Raw genomic sequence first — 13883 nt, 5'->3', positions numbered from 1 at the left:
GGCACAAATGTGATTCCACAGTTTAATGATCTATTCATCAGACTCACTTTATGGAGTTTCATTTGTCACAAATACATGAAATCCCTGTACACACATATACAAAAGACAAATGTAGATGTTTGTGTGGTGTTTTATCTTCCCTTTTCATTTTTATGCACATGTCTTTATTGATGGATACAAACCATATAAGCCAAAATGTCCTCAAAATGTATGTTTAGCCTGAGAATCTGAGCTGAATGCTTTGTCAGGAGCATATTGTGTTGAGTCAGAGCACCATGTTCCAGCTGCTTCCTTTGGTACATTATTGTAGCCAACTCTCATCATCCTCCACTGATCTAAAATTAAGACAGATGCTCCAAGGATAATGGAGGAAAATGAGACTTTGAATCCAGGAGACAAACAACTTTTTCTCGGCTGTGAAAGCACACATGTGTTATCATCATGACATCAGTGAGTGTCTTTAAGCCTCCATCACAAACACGTGAGTCATCAGGTGCATTCCCTGCCACAGCTAACAAGATTCCCCTCATTAAGTCCTTTAAATGGTAATCTGTATGTATGGGAGAGTTGGAGGTAGTGGAGAGTGCACCGAGTGTGGAGGCAGGAAGCAGTGAAGCAGAACCAGAAGAAGAGGCTGAAACCTAAAGCAAACCTGTAATTTTGTGCTGAGGTCAAAAGAGCAGGCACAACAACTTGTGGAGTGGCCTTGTTTATTTATTTATTTCTTCTGGTGTGCCCAAATCTTTGTGGGATTGTCTCTGAGGCCATCTGGCTGGAGCTTTGTCAGGATTTTATGCTTTGAGCCTGGGGCCGACTGTGGCCACCTGCATGGGTAAGAAAACTCTGAACAACTAAACTAAACTCTTCTCACTTAATGAAATGCAAATAAATCCATTGTCAATTTTCTGTCCGGCCTTGTGCAATTTTCATCTTGTTATTACTTGGATAAGTGTGAACATCAGTCTATGTGACAGACACTTCATTTGTGTATTAACCTTAATATGCAGGCATGTATATTTACTAGGCTTGTGTGTCTGAGCTCTGTCTGTCGTCTGTCCTTGTCCTTGGCAGGTCTCAACCTGAGTTATTGCTGCAACAGGATGTCTATGTCCTGAGTTTGTCCTTTAAACAAAACACAACATGAGTGAAGGAGAAAGTATTTTTTCATTCAACCACTATCTGTCAAAAAAGTAGAGCACCATGGAGTCTGTGGTGAGAGTAAAAAAGTCACTGAAGACGCCCATCAGGACACTGACCAGCTGCGTGTCAGGGGTGAAGGAGAAGAAGAAACTGTACACAAAACACAGGAACAGAAGAGGAAGAGGAAGAGGAGGAGGAGGAGGAAGAGGAGGAAGAGGAGGATGCAACAAGTGGAGGAGGACTCCCCCTCTACGGAGCACTCACCACAAAGACACATCAGTCATCCGCTCATACCAGGCCGACCTGGAGAAGGAGAGGCAAGTGAAACACACAACAAACACACATCAGTTCCCAGTCAGCTGAAACATCTGTGCATCAAACACTGTCAACATGAGCTTTGGATTCACATGGTGTCAAATGTCACATCATACTGTAGCAATGCCAGTTTATTCCCATTAACCCATGAAGACCCAAACAGCCACTGTTGACCAAAACATCTACTGATCTAAAATGTTTAATACCTGCTGATCCACTAATCCTATCAATAACTGTAAATAATTGGTGTAAAATACAGTTTTTCGTCTTTTCATGGTAAGTAAGTAAGTAAATTTTATTTATAGAGCACTTTTCACAGAGAGAGTCACAAAGTGCTTTATCAAATCAAATCAAAATCAAATCAAATTTACAGAAACTCAACAGAATCCTCCAGGAGCAAACACTTGTGACTGGTGACAGTGGCGAGGAAAAACTTCCCTTTAACAGGCAGAAACCTCAAGCAGACCCAGACTCCTGAAGGATGGTCATCAGATATGACCCATTTTGACGTTCGGAGGCTCCATAGTAACCACGGAAACACTGTCATCTTCTACAACATTGATTCACCAGTAAAATCCATGAAGTTGGATCAATGACAGTGAATGGAGACACTTGGTTTATGTTCAGTTAATGATATATTTTACTAAAAAGTCATTTTTTTCTTCAGTTTCATCTGTTTTGATATAATAACCTTTAAATTTACTCTGAGCTTTTATGAACATCTACATGACCAGTGAATTAAATATAGGAAAATACATAATTACACTGAAATAACTCGAAATAAAGAGGACAATATTGCAATATATGGTGATAAATCACTAATAAAGGTTTATATAAAGAGAAAAATTCACTTGGGGAAGTACCACTGGGTCTTTATGAGTTAAAGGAGGCAGCCACAGGACACCATTGTATTTTCAGCCACCTGCGCTGCATCAGAAATGAGGTTTTAATTGAATTCTATCTGCAATATGTCAGGTGTGTTTGTGTTTGTTGTGTTTACAGAAAGCTGCGGGAAGCAATGAACGCTCAGAAAAATGCAGAGAGAGCAGCCATGAGAACTCACTTCAGGAGGAAATATCAGCTGTCTGAGGTCTGTGTGTGGATTAATGTGTTTTCTGCTGTTTGTTCCTCTGAAAAGACTTCAGAGGGTTTCAGTTTAGTCAAAGGAAGAACTGACAACTTGATACTGATAGTAACAATTTAGAAATGGTGAGGACTACGATTTATCTGGAGTAGAATGGACTTTTTATGCTGATAGCAGCTCTTTGCAGATTCTTGCTGGCGTCATCTTTTAAACACAACTTTGACTAAATGTATGTGGTCCAGGTATAAATCTATTCCTAATGATCCTTCAAAAATATTCATTACTTCACCATTAGCAGTTTTGCAGCATTTTATGAAAAATTTTGATTATTTTCAAGAACAAAACTCTATAATATTTTATGGAGGTCTGTATAATTGTGAAGCTGTAAATTGATGCAAATGAAGATCCTTGCACATAAATAAATATAGATGAACAGACTTTGACTGTATAATTCTCCCTTATAACCACAAAACAATATTCTGCACACTTCTCAGATTTATACATCTATAAAGAGGGTGACTGGTATTCATGTGTATTTCTTTACTTATCAGGTGCTTTAATATGTATATGTATATGTGCTATATATATGTGTGTGTGTGTGTGTGTGTGTGTGTGTGTTTATATATTTTTAGAGCATTAAATATAAATTTGAATGTATATTTGTAACATCGATCATTTCGTTCCTGCTACTTTTTCTTAAACTTGCATGGAGCAGCTGTAACCACATAATTTCCTCTGGGATTTATAAACTATTCTTTATCTGAATCTAAATCTGAATGAGTCTGCCGGTTTGGTAGATGTATGCACTCTTATTCATAAAAGCTCTTTTTTACTCTCTGTTGTTTGCAAAAGTAATGTAGACAAATACACAAGATGTCAAGGTAATCAGACATTCCATTCTGTGTAATGTTCATCCTGTTTCTCCACTGTTCTCAGGACTCAAAGGACTCAAACCACTTGAGGTCTGTTGGAGGTAAAGTGTCGCTCCCCCGTGAGCTGTCGAAGATCATACGTCCTGAAACAAAAACCAAGGATAACGGTTTCAACCTGTTGAGCGCGTTTCAAGGCCTCAGCTTCAACTCAGCGGTGCTCACAGGCAGGAAACACAGCACGGCGCCCACTCCCACACCATTAAATGTGGACTCCTGTAAAGTCATGTGATTATCAGCACACTGCCTTGCAATTGTGTTAGTTTGAAAAATGTCCTTGTACATGATCCCAGCTGGATTCCAGCTGTCAGACTTTTATTTTATATGTATTTTTTGTCATGTGTTGCAATATTATGAGTAACTGCAACACAATGTTAATATATTTTGTAAAAAGATTGTTTCATATCTTAGACTGAGAATGTCATCAAGCATGTGAATGCAAATGACTCTTTGACTACAGCTATACTCACGCACTGCATTAGATTTTAAGTAGCAAAACATACTTTTTAATAAGGTATTACTGTACATTAATAGACAATATAAGGTTTCATTATCAAAATACCTCAAAGCAGTAACATTGGATCATAATCTTTTTTGATTACATGATAAATTAGTATCTTATAATATTACATAAAATCAATTTCTATGAGCTGATGACAGAAAATGTCTTCAGACTCAGTTATTGTATTATAAATGATGTAGTCTTTACTTCAGCCCTATAAATGTTATTGATCAAACACTGATTTACGCACAAGTAAGGAACCTCAGGGAAACACATTTACTGTTCACAGGAGTAATCTCTAACTTCTTTCATGTGTGTTTATAGACCAAACTGTATTCCTTATGTATTATGAGCCAAATGTTCTTTCTGTTTGTCATTGAACTTATACTGTACATAAGTCGTATCATGCCATCTCATCTAATCTTTTTATACAACATGAAGCAAAAGCCAACCAACAGACACATATACTGTATATTTTTATTTTTTGTTGAACAGCTATGATTTGACCTTGTAGTAAAGCTTTCTTTGGTCTGATGGACTGACTTGTTTTTGTGCACTTGAGTGAGTGTGTTTCGGATCAGACTAACATTTGGGCTCTGTTGTGTTTCTCTTGAACTCTGATCTGCTGATGCATAAATCATTACTTACTATCAGTTCATCAGAGTTATAGAGCACATCCAAGGATATGAAGCTGGTGAGGAGGGAAGAGATCAGAGCTGTAACGCTTTCACAGCACTGGACCAGATCTGAATACGTATCTAGTTTGGACTATGTGGACCATGTCAGTCCAAGTGATAGTGTGTGTTAGAGGACAGGGCACCTGCGGATCCAGAAATGTACTTTTTGGAGTTGTGCCGCAAAGAGGTTTTTGTATGACTGCAGCAGGCACAGTCATAGATGGAAAAGTGGAGGCAAGACGAAAAGGTAAAGATGGTTCAGGAGTTAGAAAAAGGGGTGTGGATGGACGGGTACGCAGTTTTGAGGAGATCCCCAACACAGGCAGGAGCGGCTGGGTCAACCTGGTCAAGTTCTGGAGGGAAGGTCGGTTCCGGCAGCTTCACAAACACATGGAGAGGACGTTCAAGAACCTGGGGCCCATCTACAGGTAGAAAGAAAGAGGAGATGAGTGTAGCTGCAAGTTAGACATCATGTTACCAATGGTGTAAAGGAGTAAAGAGTGTGCATATGAGTGATTGACTTGTGTGTTTGTGAAGGGAGCATGTTGGTACCCAGAACACAGTGAACATCATGCTGCCGTCTGACATCAGTGAGCTGTTCCGCTCAGAAGGGTTGCACCCTCAAAGGATGACCCTGCAAGCCTGGGCCACACACCGAGAAACCAGACAGCACAGCAAGGGAGTCTTCCTCAAGTTAGTACCATGATAAAGATGTAATACTCATTGTATAGTGAAAAAAAAAAGGGAACAATTAGCAATAACCTGCATTTAAGAGCAAAATGTAACTGGAGTTGAGTTTTTTGGACATCCCATGTGATGCTGAGGTAGAAATACACTAATCAAAGGTCAACACCCAAACACAGCAGAAGAATTGGGCAATAAAAATGCAGGTAGAGGGTAGGGTCTCTGCAGGAAAACACACCACAACACACTGACAGAAGGTCAGAAGTGATGATTGACAGATTATTATTGTATAAGTCTATATATAGCTTTTTAGGAAAATAATTCACCATTAAAATATTGAAACCTCTGACTGCCAGGATTAGTTTATTTATATTGAAATGTTCATGTTGTCACATCACTAAACCAAAACCATGAAGTTTAGAGGAAAGAGATTGCTATTTAGTGAAGCTGTTAACAAATCATACACTACTGAGGTGTGAAGCCTGACTACACACTGCTTTTTGTAACAAAAAGGTGGAAACCACTTGTTATGCTTTAACAAAGCTTGTTTATTATCCAATATGTAAAATCTTCATCTCAAGTGCCACAAATGGAAATAATGAAGTGAAGCACAAATACTTAGAGAACATGACTAGATTAAGAACATTCCACCATTTAGTTCAAGCCAATTGTGGTTATGATAAAAGTTAGAGTGAATATAAGTTTGTGCTGTTGGAATTTTTGTTTAACCCATATAGACCCATGCTAAATTGGAGTTCGCAAATGAATTTTACCCTATATTTATCCTTTCTTAAGTGGTTTATTGTAATATTATCCTATTTATTTTGCATTTCTTCAGTGAAAATCTGGTATTGTCCTGTATTTAATTCACTGATCGTGCAGATCTTCATAACATCTCAGAGTAATCTAAAAGGTTATTATATCAGAAACAGACAAAACAGAAAAAAAGTTACTTTTTCAGCAAAATCTATCATTAACTGAAGATAAACCCAGTGTGTCCATCCACTGTCATTGATCCAACTCCATGGGTTTTACTGGTGAATCAATGTTGTAGAAGATGATGGTGTTTCCACGTTCACTAAAGAGCCTCTGAACGTCCAAATGGGTCATATCTGATGACCATGAAAAGATAACAAACTGTATTTTACACCAATTATTTACATGTATTGATATGATTATCAGCAGTTATTTGACATTTTACATCAGTAGATGGTTTTGGTCACCAGTGGATGTTTGGGTCTCTATGGGTTAATGCTGTGACAACATAATCACAAACATTTTGCCTTTAACAGCTGAATTATTACAACTCACATAAGTGTTCATTAATAACCACTCCATTGGTGGTTAGAAAATCAAACCAGAAGTGTTTTATAATAGAGACAATTTTCTTGAGTGGGCCAGTTGTTCAACAAAAAAAGTAGGAATATAACTTTATAAGTAATCTAAATGGACTGGGTTTAATTAAAGTTGAAGTTAAACTGGTCACAGTTGGATACCAGCTTTGTCCTTCCTTAATGAACAGGGTTTTTTTATTTGTGTATTTTTATGTTTAAACACCCACTGCTTTTAACACACGTTATACAACTGACCTTTGATGCAAAACCCAAGCTCAGAAGAGCATTTGCATTTCATACTTGCGTCACAATGACTGAGCAAAAGTGAAATGGGTCGATTTTAACGCTCGACTCCAAATCTTGTCTCCACAGGAACGGTGAGGAGTGGCGCACTGACCGTCTGCAGCTCAACAAGGAGGTGATGATGAGCACGGCCGTAAAGCGCTTTCTCCCCCTCCTTGACGAAGTGGCGAGGGATTTCTGTCAAATGCTGAGAGACAAAGTGGAGAGGGAGGGGAAAGGCGAGGAGGGCAGACGCAGCCTCAACATCGATCCCAGTCCTGACCTCTTTCGCTTTGCACTGGAAGGTCAGAGGTCGCCAGAGAGTCATTTTTTTAACCTGTGGTTTCTTGGTGTGTGGGTACGTTTGCAGACAGTTTATTTTCAGTGACGTAGTCAATCCCTCAAGGACTAGAAAACTGTCACATGTTGAAAAGCAGCAGAAACAACAAGGGCTCTTTGTTGTTGTGTGTCCTTGTCACCCTGAGTGTATGGATTCATGTCACATGCCTCTTTTGGCCCCTTTCATTCAGTTCAACCATCACAGCCCTTTGGTTTGAGTCACAAAAACATCTCACGTCACAGTTGGAATTATACAACCTGCAGCAGCATCACCTTCTCAAATGCTCTAAAAACTCTCCTTCTGCTATCTCACTGCTTTCATATTCAGTATTCTCACCTTATAAGAACCAAACCACATTTAAACCTCAGGCATATCTGTTGTTAACATACCGTGTAGGATGTCAAGGAGAATATGCGGCATTAAAAATAGAAACACAGCCGTAGATGATCAAAGCTCCGGCATTCTTTCACCAGGTCTGCGCCTTTCATGAGCCTATCTGCACCATGCCACATTCACAAGTGTAAATGCTTGTGTGAGTCAGTGCATGCATCTGTATGTGTAAGTGTGAGAGAGTGAGAGCTGATGACTTTGAGTCATGCTGCACTGCTCTTAATGGACCACAGCACACAAAGCTCGGTGTTAAGCCGGAGTAGGAATAGACCGGCAAGAAACTATTCCAGTCACTGATGTGCTGTTAATATAACACATGCATGAGGTGAAGCATGTTTGGAGGAGAAACAGTTCCCACAGAATATTGTATGCACTTAGAAAATCTAATTTCCTCTATAGCTCAGTGGCATTTTGTATGAGTGCTTTATCTTCATCAGATGAGTTAACGGAGCTACATCTTATAAATTCTACTCATGCTCATTTTTAATAATATGTGTCTATTTTAACAGTATTTTGATATCATTAGCCTGTTATTTGGCATGAAATCATGGTAACAGTTTCATTATTCATCAATACTTTATTGCTGTGTTTCCCAAACAATGGCCCAGGATCCCAAATGGGTCACTTACTTATCTGATCGGGTTCATACTATCTACTGAAGATGAAAAGATTTCCTTTTCTTTTTTGTCAGACAGATAAGAAAAGTTAATTTTTACCTTTAGCCTACATGTTTCGGGTACATTTAACTGTTCTCATTAGGTCACAAATATACAGCAATAGCATGAACTGTAAATTCATTTTGCAAATTTAAAAAGAAGACAAGGTTATAGATGTAATGTGAAATAAAGAGGAGAAGGCATCAGATATAAAACATGCAACATGACAAAACTAACGTACAAAGTGTAAAAAGATTAAAATAAGGTAAAGATGCAACAAAAGGATAATGATGAAACAGGACAGGCACGATGTAGAACACATAACAACATAAAAACAACATAAAAGATGAAAATGACATATAAATACATGATAAAAATGACACGTAAATTGTTAAAAAGTGGAAAGTGGAAGAGCCACCTAATTTCTCTGAAAAAGCCTGAGATCCACTGGCTCAACCAAACCAGCATTTATGTTACTTTTAAGTCATTTAACAATTCCATTATTTTATTTTTACAAGACTTTTTTTTTTTTTTTTTTTAAATCTAGGTCACTCTCTACTGCAGCAAAGGCATTATCCCTTAGAGACTGTCAACCGAATCATGTTGACAGGTTTCTAGTTGTTGCATCTCAGTTTCTAATCAGATTTGGCTGTTTTCTTCTTAACAAAGGCATGTAGGTTTATATTTTTAGCCAGTTTCCTTTGCTAGTATGCAGCAGAGGTTCCAACTTTGGTATATTTGTATTGTAAATTATGTAGACTGTATTATTGTATTACTATATTGCATTTGTAAAATATAAAATATATAGAACCTTTTCTTGTTTTCTGGGCTTATTTGATTGTTTCTGAAAGAGATTCATGAACCAACAAAAATATTTTCACACTGATGACACAGATGAAGAATGTGCTGAAGTCCTTGACAGTGTTTGTTGCTTGTCCATGTTGACCCATGTCCTTTACCTTTCATTCACCCCCCACTCCCCCACCCTCTTGCAGCCAGTTGTCATGTTCTTTACGGTGAACGCATCGGCCTCTTCTCCTCATCTCCCTCCTTGGAGTCTCAGAAGTTCATCTGGGCTGTGGAGAGAATGCTGGCCACCACCCCTCCTCTCCTCTACCTGCCCCCCCGCCTGCTGCTCCTTATCGGTGCCCCCCTGTGGACCCAGCATGCCACTGCATGGGACAACATCTTCAGCCACGGTGAGGCCCTGCTTGCACTGATAGAAAAAAATGCAGAAAAAGTGATGCACCATTTTAACTTCTTTCAAACATCTCAGTGTGTGCCTTCTCTGACTCAGTGCCACTGTCACCCTGTCCTACTTGTTACAGCGGAGGCGAGGATCCAGAGGGGATACCAGCGACTGTCATCTACCCTGAGTCGAGGGTCTACAGTTGGGGCTGCCGGGGGCCAGTACACAGGCGTTTTGGGCCAGCTCATGGAAAAAGGGCAGCTATCTTTGGACCTCATCAAAGCCAATATCACTGAGATGATGGCTGGAGGGGTTGACACGGTGTGTGTGTGTGTGTGTGTGTGTGTGTGTGTGTGTGTGTGTGTGTGTGTGTGTGAGGGTGTGTGTGAGGGTGTGTGTGCGTGTGTGTGTGTGTGTGTGTGTGTGTATGTGCTTGGACTCTCAGCCTGCATCTGTGCACATACCTTTAACATACTCTGTGTCACCTCTCATCAGACAGCGGTGCCCCTGCAGTTTGCTCTCTTTGAGCTGGGTCGTAACCCAGAGGTGCAGGAGAGGGTGAGGCAGCAGGTGAAGGCTTCATGGGCTCAAGCTGGAGGTGACCCGCAGAAAGCCCTGCAGGGGGCGCCACTCCTGAAAAGCACAATCAAGGAGATTCTCAGGTACTTAGAACTGATCCCAGATAACCTTCAAGTAGTGATGGAAGAAGTAGTCACATCCTTCAAAGTCAAAGAGTACAACTGCAGCACTGTGAAAATACTCCAAGAAAAGCAGCTTAAAAGTAAAAGTATGTATGTTTTACTCTATTGTGCAGTAAAATGACACTGGTCAGTATATCTGATATTTTTGTATACCTTTACTGATGCATTAATGTTAAAAGTTGAATTTTACTGATTTATCGTTGAACTCATTTGAATAACTTTAAATGCTGATGGGAAAGATTTAAGAATGATGATCTTAAGAATTTAAGATCATCATAGTGTATGTTTAGTGTCACTACCCTGTGAGAACCACATAGCTCTAAATTCAACTTCTCATAAGCTTAGAAAAACAATCCTCTTTTCAGCTTTGTGACAGTACAGTTTGCAGTAAAAGGGATTAAAAAAGTGTGTTTGGCTCAGAAAGTCAAACGCCTAAATCAGTTGCATCCCCTCAGGATGTAAATGTATAAATGCACTTTTTGTGAATGTCATCATGTCAATTACAGACATTACATCCAACTCTGACAAGTAACGTTGGCTTATAGCAACACAGTCTCCAAATGACGCACAACTAATATCTTAAATGTTGTTACATCCAAACAAATGTAACTGAGTTTTTGCAGCCAAATACTGTCTCTGAAGATCTCCTCTTTGCACTGGAATGATTTTTGAACCACCCCGGCACTGGGAATACTTCACCTGAAAATATGTTTTTTTCTGAGTTTTGTAATGTTTTCTGTAACATTTTCTCTGTTTTGAATAGATTTGGTACAGCCAATTTTATTTAATTCTTCCACAGAACATATTGAATGAATGTACATATATGACTGTGACTTTCATCTGCCAACTGGCGATCCAATAAAATGTTTTGTATTTTGTGCAGGCCCTAAGTTAGGGGAAGGTAGTATAAAGGAATTCCATATCCTAAGTCATCACAAACATCTAAGATCAACACTTTTGCAGATGCAAATGTTTTTTTTTTGTCTATCACTATTTATTATTTCATTCCCTGCATTTGTCAGCAAAAATCAAGTGTTTAGTAAATGGAATTTCAGAGTAAATTTAAAGGTCATTTAAAGGTATCAGAACAGAGAAAACTGGAGAAAAAGTGACTTTTTCAGCAACATATATCAATAATTAAGCTTTAAAACAAACATCCACAACCACCACCTTTTGTCAAAAGACATGGGTTTTACTGGTGAATCAATGTTACAGCAGATGACAGTGTTTCCACATACATTATGGATCTTCTGAACATCCAGTGAATCATATCTCATGCTGCTGAAAAGCTGAGACGATATTTTTCCTGACTTACTGAAACATATTGATAGGATTTGTGGATCAATAGGTATGAAGTATTTCAAAACAGTAGATGCTTTAAGTTGCCAGCAGCTGTTTAGGTCTTTGAGTGTTGAAAAGTAACTAAAGCTTTCAGACAAAAGTAGTGGAGTATAAGTGTAAAGATACATAAAATGGAAACTGCAAGCACCACCTCTGCATAAATTTCTCTTACTTTATCTGTACTCCAATCTCTAAACTGCAGATTCAGGAAAAAGACAATCCTCTTTTAACCCAACCATAATCATCTTTTATGCAATTTTCTCCAACCTGCTGCAAGACAGTCATCGGCTCAGGTGATGGGTGAGAAATTTCTCCTTCAGATCAATACAGAACATCATAAAAAAACTACTTGATGCACTAAGATGGGGAACAGCTGTTTGAGAGCATGTTTCAATCACGTCAACAATCAGCTGAAATGAGAATTGATTACCAGTGCCAGTGTTGAGTACAGAGTGAGAAGTCAGAGGCAGACTACATTACATGGATCTGTGTGTGTTTGTGTGTGTTTATGTTTGTGTGTGTGCTGTTGTCAGGTTGTATCCAGTGGGAATCACAGTGCAGCGGTACCCGATCAGAGATATTGTTATTCAGAACTATCATATACCTGCTGGGGTGAGTGAGTGAGACTTATTTTGTCCTTCTTTATCAGATATAGACACCCATGAGGTTCAGCTTTTAGGCCTGCAGCTGATCTCAGTGTGATGTCAAACTGACCACGTCTCCTCCTCTCAGACGGCGGTTCAGGCCTGTCTTTACCCCATGGGAAGGAGTGCAGAGGTGTTTAATGACCCACAGCGCTTTGACCCTGGCCGATGGGGTGACAACAGAGTGGAAGGTAAAAGAGGAAGAGGAGCAGATGGAGGAGAGGGGGCAGGGTTTCGATCCCTGGCGTTCGGGTTCGGAGCGAGGCAGTGTGTCGGGAGGAGGATTGCAGAGAATGAGATGCAGCTGTTGCTCATGCATGTAAGATGAGGGGATGAGGACGGGGGGTCAACAAGAAGAGATGTGATGCATTAGGAGATGAAATAGCTTCTATGATTGATATGCACAAAACTGAAAAAAGGTTTGTAATTCCTGTCTGTGTTCACGCCTCCATCCTCTTCCACCCACCTCCCTTTCTTCTCTGTCTAGATCCTGCTGAGCTTCCGTCTCAGCGTGTCGTCCACAGAAGACATCGACACCACGTTTACCCTCATCCTCCAGCCTCACACTCCGCCGAGGATCACTTTCACCAAGCTCTGAGACACGCAGCAGAAACATCCATCAGTACAAACATCACTTTCACACTGTGTTTAAAGTTCAGCTAAACCAGAGGCCCAATTTGTCTGAGGTAATCTGATCAGATGGAAGTGGACCTTGAAAAGTGGTTGTTCAAATGCAAAGCAGTTTTTTTTTTTTTAAATGAGTGGGTTTCAGAGACAAGTTTTTTTTTTTTTTTTTTTACTTTTTTCTAGGAGATAAAGTAGATTTTAGACAACATCAAGTGTTCAGTACAATAAAATAAAATATTATCCCCACAAAGAAAGACCCCAAACTGTTGTCAGTTTTAATCAGAAACAATAAAATAATACAACTCATTTAAACGGTTATTTATCAACTAATTCTGTGTGGAGTTTGCATGTTTCTCTTGTATCTATGAAGGTTCTCTCTGAATGTTCCAGCTTCCTCTGACCCTCCAAGGGATTAAGCAGTCTTGGAAAATGAATGAATAATATTTATCAGCACTCTGTAAAAGTCTTCACCCACCTTTTAGCTTTAAAGTTTTTGCAGGGTTGTAATGACCATGCATATATACAGTACGGTGCAAAAGTTTTAGGCAGCCTTTAGATTTCTTGTTTTAGCAGTGTTGAAAAGAACATGCATATTTATTTCTTAGTCTCTTTTCTTCAGATACAACAAGAAAATACAGGAAATATGTGCACAGCCTTAAAAGACGCTCAAAAAATGGAACTAAATAGGTTCTAAAGGTTAAAGTCAGTATTTAGTGTCACCCCTGACCCCATGACAAGAAGCAGCAAAAACCGTAAGAAACATCTGATATGTGTTGAATGAAACCTGGAATAAAAAATCAGGAAGTGAATGACAAAAATTTCATATTGTCTGAGCAAAAGGATTAAAGACATGTTAATTGTAAAAGGAAGGTCACACTAAATACGACCACTTTGATTTGTAGAAGCCGTTTTTTCACTGAAACTTTTGTTTTTACTTCTGTACATACTTTACTGTAGTATGCACAGCAGACTTACATAGTACTGCAAAAACAATCTAAACATCTAAAGGCCGCCTAAAACTTCTGCTCAGTACTGTATTTCTCAGTTT

General features: G+C 39.1%; 2 protein-coding genes across 2 annotated transcripts; both read left to right on the top strand.

The window, feature by feature from the left end:
• The first annotated feature begins 548 nt into the window (after positions 1–548).
• LOC115435541 (complexin-3-like) lies at positions 549–4504 on the top strand. Its single transcript, XM_030158012.1, has 4 exons — positions 549–832; positions 1072–1457; positions 2458–2545; positions 3476–4504. The coding sequence occupies exons 2-4, from the start codon at positions 1201–1203 to the stop codon at positions 3698–3700; spliced, it is 570 nt and encodes a 189-aa protein (XP_030013872.1). The 5' UTR covers positions 549–832; positions 1072–1200; the 3' UTR covers positions 3701–4504.
• A 214-nt stretch (positions 4505–4718) lies between these two features.
• Positions 4719–13248, top strand: cyp11c1 (cytochrome P450, family 11, subfamily C, polypeptide 1). Its single transcript, XM_030158009.1, has 9 exons — positions 4719–5075; positions 5185–5340; positions 7038–7252; positions 9329–9532; positions 9662–9843; positions 10018–10184; positions 12098–12176; positions 12297–12527; positions 12696–13248. The coding sequence occupies exons 1-9, from the start codon at positions 4741–4743 to the stop codon at positions 12804–12806; spliced, it is 1680 nt and encodes a 559-aa protein (XP_030013869.1). The 5' UTR covers positions 4719–4740; the 3' UTR covers positions 12807–13248.
• The last annotated feature ends 635 nt before the right edge of the window (positions 13249–13883 follow it).

This window comes from Sphaeramia orbicularis, chromosome 16 (assembly GCF_902148855.1).
Source record: "Sphaeramia orbicularis chromosome 16, fSphaOr1.1, whole genome shotgun sequence".
Lineage (NCBI taxonomy): Eukaryota > Metazoa > Chordata > Actinopteri > Kurtiformes > Apogonidae > Sphaeramia > Sphaeramia orbicularis.
This window is presented reverse-complemented; position numbering and strand designations above follow the sequence as displayed.

What these genes read in the sequence shown, in the direction of transcription:
- LOC115435541 (XM_030158012.1), top strand. Translation starts at nt 1,201, where the DNA reads ATGGAGTCTGTGGTGAGAGTAAAAAAGTCACTGAAGACGCCCATCAGG. An exon ending in GCCGACCTGGAGAAGGAGAG is followed by an intron (nt 1,458 to 2,457) that starts GCAAGTGAAACA and finishes TTGTGTTTACAG; the next exon opens with AAAGCTGCGGGAAGCAATGA. An exon ending in GGAAATATCAGCTGTCTGAG is followed by an intron (nt 2,546 to 3,475) that starts GTCTGTGTGTGG and finishes CACTGTTCTCAG; the next exon opens with GACTCAAAGGACTCAAACCA.
- cyp11c1 (XM_030158009.1), top strand. Translation starts at nt 4,741, where the DNA reads ATGTGGACCATGTCAGTCCAAGTGATAGTGTGTGTTAGAGGACAGGGC. An exon ending in TGGCTGGAGGGGTTGACACG is followed by an intron (nt 9,844 to 10,017) that starts GTGTGTGTGTGT and finishes ACCTCTCATCAG; the next exon opens with ACAGCGGTGCCCCTGCAGTT. An exon ending in ACTATCATATACCTGCTGGG is followed by an intron (nt 12,177 to 12,296) that starts GTGAGTGAGTGA and finishes TCCTCCTCTCAG; the next exon opens with ACGGCGGTTCAGGCCTGTCT.